General features: G+C 41.1%; 1 protein-coding gene across 1 annotated transcript in view; it reads right to left on the reverse strand.

The window, feature by feature from the left end:
* The window catches only part of vat1 (vesicle amine transport 1), a 28495-nt gene extending 10525 nt beyond the window's left edge, over positions 1–17970 (reverse strand). Inside the window, exons 1-2 of the mRNA XM_080905328.1 lie at positions 17326–17970; positions 10850–11057 (exon numbers count right to left, since the gene is read on the reverse strand). Of these exons, the coding sequence (XP_080761454.1) occupies positions 10850–11057; positions 17326–17751 (634 nt within the window). The 5' untranslated portion in view covers positions 17752–17970. The remainder of the gene's footprint in view (positions 1–10849; positions 11058–17325) is intronic.
* Positions 17971–20444: the final 2474 nt, after the last annotated feature.

The raw sequence follows: 20444 nt of genomic DNA on the forward strand, positions 1-20444 counted from the left end.
TGTTTTGCTCAGGGGTATGTAAGGAGCGCATTAAACACAATCACATTAACCCAGCTGGCCTGGGGTGAATAGACACCCACACACATCCAGGTCTGGAGAAAGTAGCCATTGTAGCTCAAATGACATCGAATTTCTGGTTCTCTTATTTGAAACAACCTGTCAAAAATTCCAAAGTCAAAAAAAAAAAAAAAAAAAAAAAAAAAAGTAGCTCAAGTCTTTTTTTCCCCACCATTTGGAAAATGACAGTTGGATTACAAATGAAATAGTTCCTTATGATCATGTCAGCTGAAAACAAAAAGGGCTCCACTGTCCAAGACTTTAAAGACAGATTGGATGTTTTGGATATCTGTGTTTTTTGTGTGCTGTATTCCAAAGTGTGTACATAGTTGTGGCAAAAGCCTCTGCCAGTGTTTGCAAAGGCAGCCAGCGCAAGAAGTAATAGGTTACTGATAAGCAGTGGCTTGTTTGAAATAGGGCCTGACTTGAGGACTTGAACTGAAAGGCATCCATAAAGGTCATTCATGCCTGACCAAGTAAAGAGTGCATCTTATCTGAATCAGAGAGTAAAGCAAAACATATTTAAATAACAAATTTTTAATTGCATAGTTGGGCTGCCTGTCTGCTAGAAAGGTTTGGAGTAGATGAATAATTTGCATGCTTACATAGACATCTACACTTAAATATTTAGTAGACTATGGAAGATCAAGAGCAAGATCATCTTAAAGACAGGAAGACAGAGACATGCATGAGAAGCACACATTTGATTGCCCTTGTGCAAAAGATTAGACTTGTGGAATTGATTGTTGTCAATAAGTTATCTTTACATACAGTGATAAAATGCACACAGTAGCAAAGTGTTTTGAACATGCCGTGGGATGTGTTGTTTTCAGTGCTTTCGATAACGTTGGAATTTTCGTTTCTTTTGTGATGCACAGAGCGAATGTTGTGCATCAGATGACACTGATGCACCTCTGGTCCCTTCATATAAACGTAAAGATTATTCTGAGCCAGTGAACCAGTCTTTTCAGAGCAACGTCTCAGCAGTTCCTCTCTGCGGATGCACTATTGCATAAAAACAGCAAAAAATAAATAAACTGAACCAAGATTTAATGATAGGATTAGGCCCCATTCTCTTACCAGCATGAAAAAAAAAAAAGGTTTGCTTTTACTCCCGTGTTAAAAATAAATGAAAGTTTTGTAACTAAAATGTGTTATAGAGGAGAAAGAACCAGGAAATAAAAGCCGAATTTTTTAAAATTCAACTGCTTCAAAAGCCTTATTTTCAATGTGACGACAAGAAATTCTTTTTATTTTGTGATTTTAATTTGACAGCCTTCGACCAGGAGAGGTGAATCAATCACTCTGCATTGGTGTTATCAAGCCTACTGACACCAACGTTATTGAAGGGTATGAGAATCAAAGCTCTTGCTGCTGGACATGAAGTAAAAATGAAAGTGAACAATAAACTGTTTTTTGATACACAGTCACCAAAATCATTCAAGGAGCGTCTTTTAAAGAAAAAAAAAAAAAACGGCATAGCGAACGGCATATTTAAAATCACAATAATTCCTTTAGTCAGTTCAAAAGACTTAAAACAAACACTTCATGGTTCACAGCAATGATTCTGATCTCATTTTCTGTTAGATTTGAATCTTTCACAGGGTTCAAAAAAGGGTCAAAAAACTTGTAAAGACAAATCCAAATCATTTTAATTTGCTTCCTTCACAAACCTTCATTTCAGTGTAAAGAAAGAAATGTATTGTGTTGTTTTGTTGATGTAAGAGCCCGAGTCCAGGAGAGATGAATCAGCCGCTCTTCGTTACTATAATCACGCCTGCTGACACCGAGGGTACAACTGACGAGAAAACAAAATCGAGGCTGTTGCTGTTGGATGTGAGTGCCGTCACGGCTGCGTTATAACAGCACCGTCTCTCCTTGTCCTCAGTGAGAAACCAAGTTTGCGTTGCCAAGGAAACCTCGGCCAAATTGCCGACAATGACTGAGCAGAGGGAGCCATTTTGTTTCAATAACTGCTCTTGCTTTGGGCAAGTTTGTCATTAGTATCATATCTTACGTTATAATTAATATGTGATAACAAACAGTTCATCACAAAGCTGCATGCATGTTTCCACACATTCGAACACAGCGCAAACATGCCTGCTTGACTTGAGTTTTTGCACTAGTGCACACGCGACAGTTTACGTGAGGTAGAGGGGAAGGCAGACAAAGTGAGAAATTGTTGAATATGCATCGCCTGTCATGTGGGAGGTTTAAGAGCTGTTTTTAGTCAATGGCTTTTTCCCCCTTCTGTTGCAGTAATACATAGTGAGGGGAAAACGTAGCAATAAGTGTCTGTTTTAATGATATTGTACACCCATATTTTGATAACGAGAGAAGACAAAATTAGTTCATATTGGCTGGTTACAAATGTTTCCAGTCAAAGAAACATTGTGGCCAATGAGGAGAACGGTACCTGTTTCTGAATCCCATGAGAACAAACTCCTGATCCTCCATCACAAGACTCCTGAGCTGTGCCAGAACCCCTTATTGCACCCCATCTCGATTCGCAAATACACACACACATTGATACATGCACAGATCACAAAGGAGAGAGGAGTGGGGCCATAGCTTTGAACAGCTCTTAATGGCTGCTGGTATCTGCTAATCTTCACAAATATGCCAAGATTAAAATATTAACCTCTTATTAACCTAGTGCTTTTGCTTGTGTTCCTGAATTATAAGTCTTCCCTTTATATCTATTTCTTTTAACTAAAATAATGTTTCTTGGCAGGAGCAGAGTGTGAATTCATGTTAATTTAGAACCAGCCACAAACACTGATCCATTTGCTCAGGGAAGCAAAAAGCAGCTTAAGTACATTTTTGTTGCTAATTACATTTCTTCTCCTGAAGATTCAATTGAATTGTTTACACTCGGCGATTAGGAAATGTCAAAAAGCATCCACCTATCTGTTGTGTTCTTCCCTCTCCGGAGAAGCTGGATAAACAGTAGGGTTTTTGTCTTTCCCTGAATCCGTACATTCTAACATTCTGGCACAAATTGCACTTGGCTTCCACAATATGAGTTAGGAGTGAAGAGGAATTTTCCCCAAAACACAGTGGAATCCAAACTGACACTGAGGCCACTATTATTGCTCCACACCCAGAGTTCACCAGCAGGGGAGGGTGGGGACATGAGAAATATTTTTCAGATTTATAAAAATAAATGAAATATCCACGTCGAGCGTCAATCAACTTTAAAGCCATATCCTTGTCAGCGTTTTGTGTTACTTGCCCAAATGAAGATCATCTTACACGTCACGGTGTTACTCAATTGTATGAGTCAGTCTGTGATTTCAGGTGTTAGTATGGGGACGGATGGAGGCCGTACGGTTACTGTCAACACCAGAAGATGACTAGTCCCTGGTCCTTGTTTCTTTTTCTGGGATTTCTTCACAGAAGGACTCATGTCCTCCTTAACCTATCATTAGTGGCTAACAAAGAATGAAATACAGGAATCTCTTGTTACCCAGAGTCACCATGGCAGGGTTACAATCTCAACAAGTTGAACCAAATAAACTTGTTGAGATTCTTGCTGTTCTTTTCAGCTCTATAATTGACTTCAGATACAACTCCTGTAATGACAAAAGGAGCTGTGGCTGGCTGTTGTTAATGTGTACTTTTGAGGTATTATACTACATTATACAAACTCTGTGTTTTCTGGAATGACTGTTCTAGTGTGTGTACTTGCACTGTGGGCTTGAAGAGCAGTTTAATGTGCTCTCTCTAATGTTGAAATTCTGTGTTTCATACAGGAAATCCACTTTTAGTTACTGTGAGTGAATTTAAAAAAAAAAAACAAAAAAACATCCCTTGCACATATGTGATGGTGGCCCCTGTAATTTCCTGAGTAATGATTCTCACGTAGCACTAACAAAAACAGTCACAGCACAGACCAAATAATAATATGCATGTAAAGGTATAGACATAACCTTCTTTTCTTGTCGCAAAATGAAACACAAGCTGGTGTGCACTTATTCTGTTTTGCCACACAGATACAGATACGATCACACAAACAGGTGTCCTGAAAAAGGTTTCACATACACCTGTGACTGTATGTGGTGGTTGGGATGAGGGTAGATGGGGTCATTTGTCAACGGCTACAGCAATGAGAGCGCGAACAAGCAACGTGATTGGTGGGTTAGGTTGGAGGTTGCCCTGGTTTCTCTTTCCTATCTGTGCAGCTGATCTGCCTGCCGGCAATGCCAGGCCCAGGGAACGCAGAGACGGTTCAACCACGCAGCCCAGATTCCCGCTTAGTGGTCAGAGTGAATTAGCATTTGCTAAACTAGGGTACGACCTCCTGTGCACACAGACTGGAAAGAAGAGGAAGGGAAATCATTTATAAAGACACAGACTTTTGTAATCACTCCAAGGAGCAACAAATCTGTGAGAGCCAGAGATGTAAGTACGCATGAGCTAATGCTTAAACAGCAAGGGACTTTGTTAGCTGGTAAATAATTAATGAGAACAGTAATCTGTGAGGGAGTCCTGGGAGGAGAAAATTACACTGAAATAAGAATCTTTCTTGGAATCATACAACATCCCCCCCAAAAAAACCCAAAACAAAAAAAAACAAAAAAAACAACAACACACATTTTGCCAGTCCCATCTGCAGTCAACTGCGCACTGGTGGCTTACACATATGCCTTAGGCATTGCCTGAAGGTTTGACAGCAGTCATGAAGATCTATACCAGGATATGGTTCTCATTTACCAAACCCGAGAGATCCAGCCACCTGTTTCACTCACTAAGCATTCAGAGATCACTGACAGTACACTTGCAATACTGAGGTGCATATAGAACCCCCCCCACAAAAAAGGAAAAGTTGTAATTATTTCAGATACCCAAGTTCCCCAAGTCCTTTCAATGTGCTATGTAGAGAACTGTCCGACAGCTGCTTCTAAAGCAGGACAAGTATGAAAGCAGTTAAAAATAACATCCCTTCACATTAGTTGTTTGCAGAGGCATGAGGGATTCAAAGGTAAAAAATGGTCTAAGAAACTTTCAGTTGTTTCATTATTGCTTTCACAATTCACACGGCGCAATGGAGATTAAAAGCATGCTTTCAAGCTGAAATTTACATGAGTAGAAATTACTTCCAGGACCATCAGCTCTACAGATTACCATTAACAAGGATTTAACTCCTCAGCTGTGACTGCTGTCCCCCATCACAGTCAAGAGTGTATTTCACCAACATACAGCAGCTGGAAGCCTCTCACTTCAACTCTTGCCAGCTAATCCTCAGTGTAACCCTGGCGTAAGGCTATCCTATACACTCCAGGAAGATGCAGCTGCAGCAGCCACCATAATTGGTCGCTGAGAAAAATAAAATCCAAAACACGAACCTCAAACTTTATGAGCCGAGATAATTGATAACATATGATGGAGACGAAAGCACCTTACAGTGCTATTAGTGTGCAGAGTATTTTTTTTTTAAGCAGTGAAAGATTGAGCTGGAAATCCAGGCATTCATGGGGGACATGGCTGAAGCACAGAAGCAGAATCCTCCCCTACAGCGCCACCTAATTCTTATTATGCATTCTACATCTCCAACACAATGCGTGACACCTAATGCTGGACCGCAGTCAGTCATAAATAAAACAGAGGTAGACGTCATGTTTGGAAGCAGTGGAGCCCCATATGTATGCAGGAATGTGTAGTGTGGGTGTGGTGGGGGGGGCGACGACTGGCCAGGGTTCATAAACATTAGGGCCAGTTCAGGGAGAGGTCAGAGGAAAGGCAGTTGGCTGGGTACAGTGAAAAACCCACGAGATGCATCCTAATGCCGCTAAACTTCGTCCCCACCCAAGCCCTCTGGGGAAAACAAAAGGGGAAACGTGCGTACGTTCCCCGATGACGAAGACTAGAGCACGGATATGGAGAGGTCAAGCAGAGGGAGCAGAGGTCACGGAGTGCCGGAGGCGGAGGAGGACAACGGAGGATGCAGATGTGAAACGCAGTGGAGTAGAGAGGCACGATGGGAGGAAATACAAAAAGCCATTGTTTGGAGAGAAAGGACAGGAGCGGACCCACGAGAGAAGCAGCTGAGGACTATTCACCAGAGTTTACTTACATGCACATAAAGGCCTGACTGACAGACAGAGTCTAAACACCAGGCAGGCATTCCTATCTGGTCACCTGATCCTGATGGGTTAAGGTCACCATACATTTGAGGAAATGTTGCTCTTCATGCTGATGTGACATTACCAGAAAACATGGAGACACAAAAGCATCCATCCCTGAAGACGCTCACAACAGAGTTCAGCAGGTTATTCCCATGAACATCTGTCACTGCTTTCCATCAGCAAGAGTATTAAAATTTATCACCACCATTAATGCAACTTTTCACAAAATGAGGTTGAAAATGACCTGGGAGAAATTTGGAGTAAAACTAATGAATAAATTATTTTTATAGGGAAAATAGAGGCCAAAATATAAAAAAATAAGTGCTGGCCTTCATTACACTGAAATACTTGTTGAATCCTTTTTATTTCTACAGAATGATAAAACTTTTTGACATGTGTGGTGTGAACTTTTTTCCAGCTTTTGAAGTGAGACCTGGCAAATTTTTTTTAGAAGCCACTGATTCAAAGCAACCAGCTGCGAAGGGTTATGTTATTATTTCTGACATTACCGGTAACCTTTACTTCAGTTTCATACGATCTTTAAATCTTGAAATATGGTGGCACGGTGGTTAGCAATGTTGCCTCACAGCAAGAAGGTCCTGAGTTCAGCTCCACCATCAGGCCAGGGTCTTTCTGTGTGGAGTTTGCATGTTCTCCCCATGTTCACATGGGTTCTCTCTGGTTACTCCGGTTACTTGGATGTCTTTTTCTTTCAAAGACATGCAATTAGTGGGGATAAGTTAATTGGAAACTCTAAATTGCCCATAGATGTGAATGTGAGTCTAAATGGTTGTCTGCATCTGTGTGTTAGCCCTGCGACAGACTAGTGACCTGTCCAGGGTGTGCCCAGCCTCTCGTCCAAGATAGCTGGGATAGGCTCCATCTCCCCCGCCACCCCGAAAAGGATAAGAAGCTGAGAATGGATGGATTCTGTGAAATTTCACATGCACAGTTTAACAATTAGAATGACCCTCATGTCATTATAATAAACATATAGTGAGTTAGAATAGCATAAAAAATTCCTCCATCCGAAAGTATACAAACCTACCAGTATACCTACCAGTATTTCTTCAGCTCATTCATCAGGTCTTAAAATAAAGTGGAACAATTACAAGTTAACCATTTAAGAGCCAGATTATTTCTTGAAAGGGACCAACTTTTTTTTAATGACATAATTTTCTCTATATTGTAAATCCATTCTAGAAGAGGAGATCCCTCTTCTGTTGGTCTTCCAGGACTCTGCTACTTGTCCCCTGACTTAAAGATTTTTTTTGCATTTTATTCTTCTTATCCAAACTATGATATACATCAATGTTAGTAACCTTTATATAAGAAAAACTCCCAAATCTGTCAAAAATGATATGATTAGATGTTCATTATTAGGAATTATTGTTCAACTAAAGGTTTTAGGACCTTCAGGGACGCTTTAAATATAATTTAATTAATCATTTTCCAAAGCGATTAATTAGCGGATTAGATTCTTATAAGAAAAAAAAAGAAAGAAAGAAAAACAGTCAGTCAGAGTCAAAGAATTTACTAGAAAGACATGAAGGTGAGGAATGAAGAAAATTACTCAAACAGAGAGTCTATGTGGTAAAAAGCTGTCGATCTTGGCCTTCAATAAAAAGAAAAAATAACCAGTTTATATCGTAGTTACAACTGTACTTTGTCACTGAGGTTGAAAAACCAATCACTGCCTGTGCTACTCCTGGGTTATGTGGCCCAGTTAATCTCATCTTAAAGCTCACTATATTATCTTTGCTCAACATAAACAAATGTTGCAAGAACGTGGTGTTATGCAGACATGTCTTACACACAAGATCAGTGTTGTTTGTTTGGGTGCACTTCCACATGCACCCAGCAATTGCAAAATTTTGAGACAGTCTAATGAGTCTAATGTAAATCCCTTTGCCTATTTATGCTAGTCAAATGGGTGGAGCTGTGAGAAAGGTTTAGCTGTAACTCACTATTGTGTCATAACTTCATAGGATAAAAGATGCATGTACCTTGGAATTGCATATCGATTAATTTTACCTGTGGAAACAGATGATAACAAACACCAGCACTAACAAATGATGTTATAAAAGATAAATCTTCTCAAAGTTACTACACATAATAAGAGTGCCTTGTGAGTATGAACAATATGGAAAGTCCAACTAAGAGTCATAACCCCTGCCCCCTCCATGTCAAAATGAAACCAGGGATATTTGAGTTGTGATGTGCTCAGAACTCAATCATGTGATGTGCTTAATCATGGACTGCAAAAAGGGGTCACAGGTAAACATTGCTTCAGTGTTAGCCAAAAAAGGGAACCATCGCCTTAGATTACTTTACTATAAAGCTAGAAGCAATGCCTGTGTTAGCAGTTAAGTTGTTTATTATCTAAAAACAAAGTGGTAATTGTTTTGTCTATAAACATGTTAGAAAGTACTGAAAGTTTCCCATGATCATCAGATCACTTTCTTTTTCTGTCAGAAATTATAGAAATTTCATTTACAATAACATGAATGACATAAAAGCAACAAGTCTTTTTGTGCAAGCTAAACTTTCATTTAGTAAAAGGCTTTAGACTAATATGTACTAGCATACTTTTGATACCACTTTTTATTTTTTATATATTTATAAAAATAGACAAGCTTTTTGAATACGCACTCTCTTACTCTGGGCCAGAAATTTCAGCTTCCGCACACTTACATACAGCAAATTGTTCAGTTTCATTACTGTCTGAGCGGAAGAGCACAGCGGTGCCGTGGTTTGCACGGTTACCTCACAGCAAGAAGGTCCTGTGTTTGAATCCATAAGCCTGCTGGCTTGTGGCTTTTTGCATGGTGTTTGTGTGTTCTCCCTGTGTCTGTGAGAGTTCTCTTGGTTACTCCGGTTTCCATTGATGGTTGAAAGACAAGCCTGTTAGGTCTTAATTTGAAATAACCAGTTGCACTGGAATGGTGGAATACATTTTGTAAGGAACATAAGCACCCCTGGCTTTAATCTCCTTCTTGTTATTGGAAAACAGACTTGAAAGAACAGCGCAGATAGGTCTGTAGACACTCAGTCTTACCCCACCCCCATCTCTCTTTGACCCTGTCACAGCAGACACCTTTGATCACACTAATCAGAGAACATCAGGAACAATTTTGACAGACTCAGGGTGGGACACACACACACACACACACACACGCACGCACACACGCACACACACACGCACACACACACACACGCACTTTGAGCCACGCAGCCGATGATGATGTTAAGAGAAGGATGCACGCAGCTCTCACGCTCTAACACCTTATTCAGAAAAGGCACTACTAATATACACACTGCTAGCTTTTAGAGCGGTGCAGCAGGACGTACACTATTTGCAATGATTATTTACACATGCAAGGAATGACAGAGCACTGGCAAGACTGTTCAGCAAATATTTTTGTCATAGCCTCAGCAATGTGCTTTTACAATCCTGATGTCCGGACAGCTGGCGAGCCAGGATTGGCAGCCTGCCCTGAGAAACCAGAGATGCCGCATCAACCAAACCAGCAGGGAAATGTGTCTTACACCACACCACACAGCATTCCTCTCATCGACAACACACTCTGCACAGGAACCCTTGGGCCATACAGTTTTTGTATTCACAGGGATGAATTGCATCAACTAGATGATATGATTAATGCAAACATTTGGGATTCCTCTGTAGACAACCAGTTCCACAACTATGAGCACGTTAGCTGTCATTCAGCTCGGGGCATATCGCAGTTTAGTTTACAAATTCATTCTTTTTTCAGTGTTAATGTCAAGGGATGCATTCACCTGGCAGTCAGGTTTCTTAGCAATCCTCACCCACAAACTGCTCCCAAAGCTGAGGGACCCCTTTCTTGCTCCCTCTACACAATTAAAGTGGGAATAAGACAAAAAGTGAGAAATGTGCAGTGGTAGACAGCAGAAAAGGGGAAGGGAGAATGAGAGAGCGTCTTATTTTGGCTAGTGTTCTTCAGTTCTCTCCAGCTGGCCTGATTGTGTAAACAGAGCAGAATTAAATGCTCTCAAGCTTTGTGGATCACACCCCAAAACAGGTGCTTTTACTCCCTCAATCCCCATCTCTCTCCCTCCCACCCACTCGCTCTGAACGTTGACCGTTTACACTCCAGGTGGCAGGTGCTCTTATATTAGTGGAGTCCTAGAGAGAGTAAAACACTGAGCCATATCTCATACAGATGAAGTCTGGGACCTTTTCCATTGGCTATAATTCATAAAGAAAAATGCATAAACAGGGCACGCAGAGAAGGAGAAAGTCAAGAAGTGAAAGTGCCAAAGGGTGTTTTCTTTAGTCTGTAATACCAGCTTTGTATCTTTGATTTGTGTTCTTCTGATGAACTGTAAAATGGTCTCTTTAACTCTATTAAAGAGGTTGATATAAACACAGTTCACAATCACAGAGATGGTGCAAACTAAGATGAAACTGACAAATAGCTGTAGGATTACATTTATTTACATATGACCTTTTTGGAATGCAGGCAATTATTCAAAGCTGCAAGCACAGTGGTTGAAGTAACAATCCCTTTTATCAATGTATCTTCAACCTATGCCTAGCAGAAAACAAGGAGTCTGTGTGTTCCACATGGGCATAAAAATTTCTCTATATTTTTGAAAACTGGTTTCTGCTTAGTTTTTACCTGCAGCCGCATGGACGAGCACGCTCTGGTTGGGTCGCAGGTTGCCAAAGTCAAACAGCATCATGTAGGCGGTGATGTAGTTGACAGGCAGGGCTGCTGCCTCCTCAAAACTCATCCCCTCTGGGATTAGGAAGGTGTGGTTTGCTGGCACCACTGCTACCTCCTGCCACAGCCCAAAGCGGTTCAGCACCATAACCTTATCACCAACCTGAAACAAAGAGCACAGCAAGACATGGGTGGAAAGAAATTGTAAATTCAGTTCTTGTAACCCGGGGGCCAGAGCTTGTTAGGGGGTAAATGAATAGTTATTATAGACGGTCTGATTACATTACATGCACATATTAAGTTAACACGTGAACAATTTATTTTCTTAACGAATCTGCATTAAAAATAATTAGAGATTATGGATGCAGAGAAAACAAGTGAGTGAATTAGCATCATGGACAATACTTTAAACAGCAAACTAAAGGTATAGATGAATGGAATGTAGGCTAAAATGAATGGATAAATCACTGAAATGGTTACAAGTTTTCCAGTGCAACTTGCAGCTCTACAAATGACTGGAACATGCAGAATTAAAATAAGATCCCATTTAAAATTCATTTAATTGAACACATTCGCATTATTGATGAGTAGTGTCGATGAGGGGATTTTTGAGTTCATCCCACCTGACAAAAAAGATTGACACCAAAGTCCTAAAGCACTGGAAAATCAGTAAGATATCTGTTTCCCACTAAAATATATCTGAATCCCGTGGACCACCTTACAATGATGTAAGCCAGGGAAAAACCTCTCCTTTCTGTCTCTGGGTCAATATTGTATCAACTGCAGAGTGACACATTACAATAATGTATGTATAACAGATTTTTAAACAATTTTCTTAAATAAGGTCTAAATTCTGCAATACTTTAACCGACTGAGTTCTTGAGATGAACCCATTTCACTGCTGGAGGCGCTGGTCTGTTCATCTCCTGCTATCTTTGTCTCATAGTCCTTAGTGCAGTGTGAATGATGCAATCCACAGAACAGAAATAATTAGACTAAGGTTTATTTTTATCTTATAGCAACACACACAAACATGCGGCCACCTCGGTCACCAAACTCAAACACTTTGCTTTTAAAGTGTGGAAGCAAAGAAGGAAAGCGATAAACTAGAGCAGAATAAGAATAGTAACCAGAGCTGCGCCGAGTTTATAAAGGAAGAAAAACAGTGATGCAGTTAAAGAAAAAGAAGAAAAAAAAGATTTGAAGTTGTTAACTGCTTGCACGAAGATTTTGTTAGCTTTAAAAACCAACATGCATCGTATTAAAACATGAGAAAGAATTAAAGTATTAAATGCGATCAGGAAATAACACTCAAGAAGGGGAAAAAACCAAACAATCACTACATCATAAGTGCCCTCTTGGCTCTTAATATGAGAAAACATGTGAGAAGCATTTAATAATTTTGCCAGTGTACTGGTTTAGAACAACTTTGGTCCCAGGTGCAATGTGTGTTTCATATCCTAATCACCATCTTGTCCTTTTACCGCTCTCAGACTATCCTTATCAAAGCAGGATCCTCCAATTCGCAAAAGCCACAATTAGCCATGATATTACCCCCCCCCCCCCCCCCCCCCAGCGGGCTAACTAACCAATCAGGAGAACTTAGTCGAGGGACACAAGAAACAACGACAACTGTAGCATTATAAATCTTTTCCTGTTTTCTTCCTCCCCCCTAACCACAGCTCCTGACATAGCTCACCCTCCCACCTCGTTTCCACTCTCCCCACTTTTTCTCTTCCCTTCTTTCTCTTTCACTTCCTGACTCCTTTTCCTCTTATAACTATAGAATGTCTTCCTTCCCCTTCTCCAGTCCCGCGTCTCATCCTGTCTGTGACTTCTTTGACATCCCCTCTTTCATCACCAGTTCTTCATCCTCCGTTGTCTCTTTCTGTCTTAACCATCCTTTTTCTTCTTTCCCTTGTGAGGAGTGTCCCGTATCACCTCTTCCTCATCAGTGAGACAGGACAATGGGGCCCATCTTCTCCCCTGGCTTCTCTCCACCATCACAGTCCCTGCCAGATTCTTCCCCATGGCTGAGCATAAGACAAGCTCTCGCCTCCTGGGAACAAACCCTCTCCACCCGGGCTTCTCTAATGGTCTGGAGGGAGCCATGCGCCTCGCTGTCTATCCATTCCAATTAGAGAGATCTCTCTCTCTTTTCATACCCTCATCTTTCTGTCTAAAGGCTGAGTCGTTTGGTATATTTCAGAGTATACTATCACTTTTTTACCACGGGCTACTTCCCTTGGCTTGCTGACAGCTCTCTCACATTTCCATCTCCTTGTCTTTTCTTACCGCTGGGATCTTCAAATTCATCAACCTCTGTGATTTAATTGGGGGTGCAGTGTGGTACAAATCGATACGCGGGGGAGTTCAGGCGTTTACAGGAAACAAACATGACTCACAAATGCATTTGCAGCCATTCTTCCATGCCCATGTAAAGCATGTGAGTTACTGTCAGTCACACAGAAGCTGCGTAGGAACATTCAAGGCCAAATAAACCAGCCTTGTGACACTTCTGTTACAACATCTTCACAGTGTGACAAACGCATAGCCTCTTCTTGCACTTCCTTTCTCTGCCTTCATGCTGCATCAGATGTAGTTAGGGTGAGGAGTGCAGGCACCTTGAACAAAGACATTGTATATGAATGGACTTAATCAGATAGTGATTCAATTTTGGGGTATGCAAGCCTCCTAGTCAGCTGCTTTGTGGCTTGGAGCTTTGATGATGTAGGCAAAAAAATTATCAAGTTTAAAAAAAAAGAAAGTTTGAACAAAGTCAGGTTCAGGCGAAAGATAAAGGCTAAACATAACACCCACACAGCTCTTGTGACTCCTGTGAATAAAATTAAAGCATACATATTTCTGCTGCATCAGTAGGCGTTAGGTTCAACATGGAGTTTGTATGGTGTTAAGGCCACACCCAGCTCCCATCCAGCAAACTACGTGATGGTCTGCAAGCTGTTTTTTGCTTTTTGCACTCACTTGCTGCATCTCTATATTTTATCCATCATCTTTTTTCCCCTCAGATGAATTAAGAAAGTCTAGTTGTTCACCTTTAGAAATTTCCAGAAGAGAAAGGAAAGCACGCGTTACAAGCTCAAGAAGACAATAGAGAAAGCTGTTCTTTAGAAAGCCAGCAACTGTTACAAGGCCAGAATAAGTGAAGGCAGCACGACAGAGCAAGTCGCCGATAGCCCAGCGGTCATAGACAGAATTAAGAGCTTATATGAAAGGGAAAAAAGCTATAGATAAAGGCAGGGGAGGATTGATGGAGGAAATACCAGACTGACAATGTGGGCCAGGGAGATAATTGAGAACATATGGGCGAGATCCTCACCGAGGGAGAACATTTTTAAAGCTGGTCTGATGTAAAAAAAACAAACAAAAAACAAAACATTAAAAAAAAACGCTGATGTTTAGTGTCACGGGAGCTTCAGGGTGATTCATGATTTTTCTGATCTTACTCAGTGTTTTACTTTTCCCCACATTTGCTTGCTAGGGTTATTTCAGGTGACTCAACTCCTGTAATACTTCAGTCAACTTATAGTTCTTTGAAGGGAAAGTTACTGATAGACAATGGAGGAGAAAAAAAATCAATAAAAGGAGGTCAAGATAGAGGAAAAACCAGCGTACGGGACTGTTTGATCCATGTACTGATTTGAGTTTCAAAACAAATATTGCTTAATCTTTGAACATAATCTAAAAATGTTTAATAGCCTTTATCTATACTTCAAGAATTTTAGTAAACTACAATAAAGAGCTGAGAGCTCTAAACTATAACTTCACAGTTTATTACTTTAATGAATAATTACATGTCCTTGCTGCATTTCCTTACTTAAGTTTCTTATAACAGGACATCAGTGTTCTTGCAATTCCCCTACTTCTTGCACCACATGTGTATGTGAATACTGTCCTATTCAGCATTTTAACAAACTTCCTGAAGATGAATCCTGACCAGATGTCATTAATTGCTATGGGTGTCTTAGTCAGGGTGGCCCATAACTAGATAAACCTTAACTCTCTCTTTGGCCAGACAAACACCAAAAACCCATTCACACACCGGCAACAGAGTCTAAATACAAAACCACCTGTTTAAACACAACAACACTTTTAAAGTCATGCTTTGAAGTGAGAAATTTAGAATCCCACGAGTCTTTGCACTCGCCAAAGGGGGGAGAAAGTGTAGAAGCATTAAAAAGACTCAAAAACACTACTGTACACAGTTTTCTGTATTTTAAAGCAGTTCTCATGCATTTCAAAAATTAACCTAAAGCATTGCATATCTAATATGCTATATCAATGTTTTGGAAATATGAAATAAAACGGATTGCACTCTACTTAACCACTGTTTATCTTACTTTATTTAATTAAGAAGCAATAAATTTATTGCCTTTATGTATTATATATGGGAAGAAAGACACTCAGACACTCCCACTGTTGAATGTCTTTGTGTGCATATGTCTATCTGGGAGAGATACAGGGCAGACAAATAATGCAGCAGTGGGTGATGAGCCTCCCAAAAATTCTGTGCCATCAGGGGTCAGCACATTCCATGTGAGTCAGCTGCCAAAAGATTGCAGTGATCTCTATCCATTAGGAAGATTGTCTTCTAATTCTATAAGCTAAAGGCCGCAAGGGGATGTAGGAGCGTATCGATAGGCTGTGTGTTTCTATGTGTGCTTTGTGACCTTTAAATCAAATCAACATCCCTGACAATGTGGAAAGGAGCAATGAAGTATTCTTGAAACACAGGGGTCTTCGCTTTCTATGATGTCTGGCTGCTGTAAGTTCACCCATCACCAATCATTTAATTAACCCTATTACTGTTATCCTGCAATAGATTAGCCATCCATCTAGGGATCCACACCTTACAGACATATGTGCCACTCCCTGTCAGATGGACTGATTCTGCACTTGCATCACATGGTGTTGTCCACAGATATTAACTGGACGATGTGAGAAAATCTGGTACTAGTACAACAAGCAGCGTGAGTCATCATTGGCTGCTTTGTAACGCTTGGGTTCTTTTTTTTGTTTGTTTAAAAACCTTTAAAAGGCGTTACCGTGGTGATGCCATGCTGCTAGGAGACAAGACATAGATTCATATGGCTCATCGTGCAATTTAAGACAGACACCAATAATCCTGCTGCCATCACAACGCATCGTTCTTTGTGGATGACAATCAAGGTGGAAGGGGCTTCAATATTCTGTTTAATTTACTTAATTGTCTGAGAGCGCACTGGTTTGAACTTTTGATGTTGAAACACTGGGTTAAAGAGATCTCTGAGCACAGGACATATGATTCGATATCTGTTGGAACATAGTGCGACTGATTCAGTTTCTCACACCATGCTGTCTGTTGCGTCGCGCCTCGCCCTTTCCATTCGTGTGTGCGCCATCGTCGCTCCCGGTAACAAAAGGCTTCGGTGACTTCGGTCTCCGCCACCGGTGTCAAGTCATAATATTTACTGTGACAGCGTTCCATATTCTCCAAAATAAAATGCCTATTAATTAGCCTAACATTTTGCAAGTAGAGCCATGTTTGTATACCCATTAGCCACTCTTTTAAATAATTTTCCATCAAAAGTGCTCGTTTTCTTACACCTAACTGCTTCCTTCTTTTTCTTAACAAAATATGATAGGCTAATAAACACATGAACGCGTTAGTAGCTTTAATTCTGAAGGCAGAACACACTCATTTCCGGTCTTGTCCACGGTGTCTCCAGCTAACTTGACGCAACACGCCGCACCATGGCGCACATCAAAGCGCAGCATAGCGTAGGTGCAGCAAGGATGGAAGGCATCCCACAGATTACATGTGTTTATATAGATTTAGACTTTCAACATGAATGTTTGGTGTGAACAGAGAATCCTTCTCAATCTCAGCAACTAGTTTGTACTTGAAGTTGCTCAATCTAAGTGCGCACTGGTAGCGCAATTCGAAAACCGGGGAGACAAGAGGGGCGACGCCTCTGTTGGCCGCATTGTGCACAACTTGCCTCATTAACACACTTTTGGCTTCTTCAAAAGAGATGAAAAATCAACATGAGCACACTGACATGCTTTATTGCTTTTCACGTTAAGACAACAAGTGCCATCTGCTTTCTACGCAGAAGTGAATGAATGGATGTGAAACCACATTAGCTCAATATTAAACCAAAAAGCCGATTTATATTATCCCCGTATTTTGGATGAATTGCCCTGCAATCGATTGATGACGTTAAATTAATTTAATCGTGGAAATGGAAACCCGACCGCTACTTTTTTCCAGTGAAGGGAGAAAAGCCTGACACGCCCATGCCCAGATGTAACAGTTCGGCCCCAAACTGAATGAAATACATATCACCAAAACATAAAAAAAACTTGCTGTGCTTGTTTTAATATGACACAGTAAAAGAAAGAAAAGGCAACAGCTAGTTTGTGCTTACTTTTCTGTCTGTTACTTCCTCCCCTACAGCCTCCACCACCCCGGAGCACTCCATTCCCGGGGTAACCGGCGGGGACGGCAGCCGGTCGTACAGCCCCTGTCTGGCCATCAAGTCGGCGAAGTTCAGTCCGCATGCCTTGACCCGAACCAGGACCTCACCAGCCTTGAGTGTCGGCTTGCCTTTCTTCACCTGCAGCTTGACTTTATCATACCCCCCGTAGCCGGTGAGCACCAGAGCGCGGTAGGTGAAGGTCTCCTCTTCAGGGACCTTCTCGGTGGTCGCCGCCGGGGTGGCCGCTGCCTCTGCGGCGGCGGCGGGTGGGGACTCCGTCTTGGGTGGCTCGGTTTTGGGCTCCTCGGTAGGTTTGGTTTCCTGCTTTTGGTCCACGGCGTTTTGCTGCTGAGCAGGTGCGTCTTCTCCAGACATTGTGCAGACAGTGATGAGCCTAGAAAATCACTTGGAGGTTTTTTTGACTTCTTGTGCTTTTGTTGCCGTGGACGGGCTTGCTGCTTTCAGTCAGATGCTTGACTTGCAAGTAAAAGAAAATGTGAGGGACAGAGCTCCTTTTTCAGCAGTCTAGCATGGAGACGCGACCCGTGCAAAGTGGGCTGATCAGTGGCCAGTGGTTGTCAACGCCGCGCTCTGACAGAGAGTGTGAGTGGGACGAGACATAGGCAGTCTGGAAAACACGGAGTGCTGATGAAGCTTGGGGATTGGCTTGTATGACTGGGTGGATTTGGCTGTCTGTCTTTGACTATAGAATGAGCCTATATTGCATTAAGCAGAGGGATGATTTACAAAAAATGTCAATTAAGACTGAAAGGCAAGTAAAGCAATCCTTGGAAAAACGTTCAAGCCTGCTATTCCTTCCAATCCTCTTAAGAATATTAAGGTGCTGTGGTTAAAGGAAAAAGTAGCTTTAAAAATAGAAAAGCACTTCAAAGAAAGCTGCAGTTAAAGATTAATACAAGATTAACTACACCATGTGACACAAAAATACCACCATAGACTCAGTAGGCTTTTCATTTTAGGCACTGAATTATATAAACATGTTTATTTAATATTTCTTTTAGCAGGAATGTGTTGGCTGTTTACTGCAGCCTGTTTAACAGTGAGGTTTGTGGAACACCAGGAGCCACAGGAAACGTCTGTTTATGCTGCCTATTCTGCAGTAGGATTTGCAGGAACTTTGGACCTGCTTACTGCTCATTGTTGTAACTTCCCTGCACAGACAGCTCAGAAAAAAATATGAGCTTGTGTTGAGGTCAAGCCAGTGTTTGATGAAACGATATAACCTGCTTTGTGTTATCCTTCCACAGAAAGGAGGATCCAGAGCCACGGGGCAGGATGACTCTTCCAAAAGTGGAACACTGGCACTCATAACATTCCCAGCTTTACTGTGAATATTATTCGCTGTATAATTTTAGAATTTTTTAGAAGCTTGTTGCGAACAAAAACATACAGCAAGTAGCACACGTAGCTGCTTATATTTTGTCCCAAACAGAAACATTTCCACTCATCAGCTCAATGCCTTTAGAGTTGAGGGCCTAGCCCAGTGTTCAGAGAGCTGTGACCACAAGAGGAGTGGTGAGACACCTTGTGGCTGTAAAGTGCCACTCAGCACAAACTCAGCAATCAATATCCCACAGCAGTGTAATGATGTAGGATGCAGGCATTATTGATCTGTCACTTTGACACAATGTTATAAGGCAGATGTCTATTGTTTCCCAACAGCACTGAGCCACTCTGTACATCGCTATGTTCAGGTTTCTCACATCTGAGAGGCCTTTCTTCACTTTAACTATGACAAGTCAGGAAAATGGCTTCATGTAGCAGCGACAAAGGGGCTTCGAAAACATGTCCATCACAGAATAGGCTTGCAATTAAAGGAAAGTAGGACCAAAGATGTACTGGACACCTGGTGTAGTGTGGAGACTTTCTCTATTGTCTAAGTAGGTTACTGAATGCACTATGTTGCTCGGTGGTGTAATTCAGCCTGAATAAAGTACTGTGTCACCACACTGCCAGGAAATAATAGACCGAGTCTGCAGGGAGTCTGGCTAGTCACCGAGGATGTGTGTGTGTGAACTACAAACACACACATATTTTCATTTCCATTAAAACTGGGCAAATTGTGGGACTAACAACAAATCTATGAGAAAAAAAAATCAATGAGAGCTCACTTAAACCCTCTACGTGGCTGTCAGCATGAATTATTACTGCAAATGTATGAAATGAATACAGCTGTGTGGCTATGGTGACTTATCAGCTTATTGGTGAATGTTTTTACCTTGTTAATAAAACAAAGGTAGTTTTTTTTCCTGTATGGTTTGGTTACATTATCCTTGAGGAGGAAATCATTTTCAGAACTGGCTTCTTGCTTAATCTGTGGTTTCAGCCCTTTTTGCTTATGAACCCTATCATTAAGATAAGGTTCATAGGCAACTATTTTTGACTGTGGATTGTGAAAAGTTAAACTGTTACTTTGAATTTATCCTACTCTGGCTGTATCATATCGATTCTCTTCAGGGACTTGAAGAGTAAAATTCTTTTCACTATTTAAGATTTTATCTTGACCAGTTCAAACCCCAAGAATCAGAATCTCCGTGACAGACCTATGATCTGTGCAATTTCTGTGACGGGAGGAGGTTAAGAAGCTAATTGTGCTAAAAAGTGTATGTGTGTGCCTTAATCCATTAGATCCACCCAAAACTTTTTGATCTTAGCATTACAGGTACAACTGCCACAAAGGCTGACCTGGAGGGAGGTTCGAAATGCGAGTATTTCAAAGCAAAAAGGCAACACGGTTCAGTTTTTATGTTGGGTTTGAAATAAAATGCAGACTGTAATAATTTCACTGTAAAGCCTTCAGTCTCAATCAGTTGTACTTGGCACATTTACAGAAACTGAAAGCTTGGAAATAAGATGATCACCCACTGGGCATTTCCAAAAATTGGTTATAGTTTGGTGTCGAATGATCCACTGCCATATCTGCACTATTAATCCATGGGTGTAATGAATTTGCTGGCTGAGTAGACTGTCAAGCATCTCTTAGCATTTAGCAGTATTCAGCACAGTCATAATGATAAACTGGCAATGGCAGGTAAAGCAGACTGAAC

The sequence above is a fragment of the Rhamphochromis sp. 'chilingali' genome, assembly GCF_963969265.1.
Source record: "Rhamphochromis sp. 'chilingali' genome assembly, chromosome: 15".
In the NCBI taxonomy this organism is placed as follows: Eukaryota; Metazoa; Chordata; class Actinopteri; order Cichliformes; family Cichlidae; genus Rhamphochromis; species Rhamphochromis sp. 'chilingali'.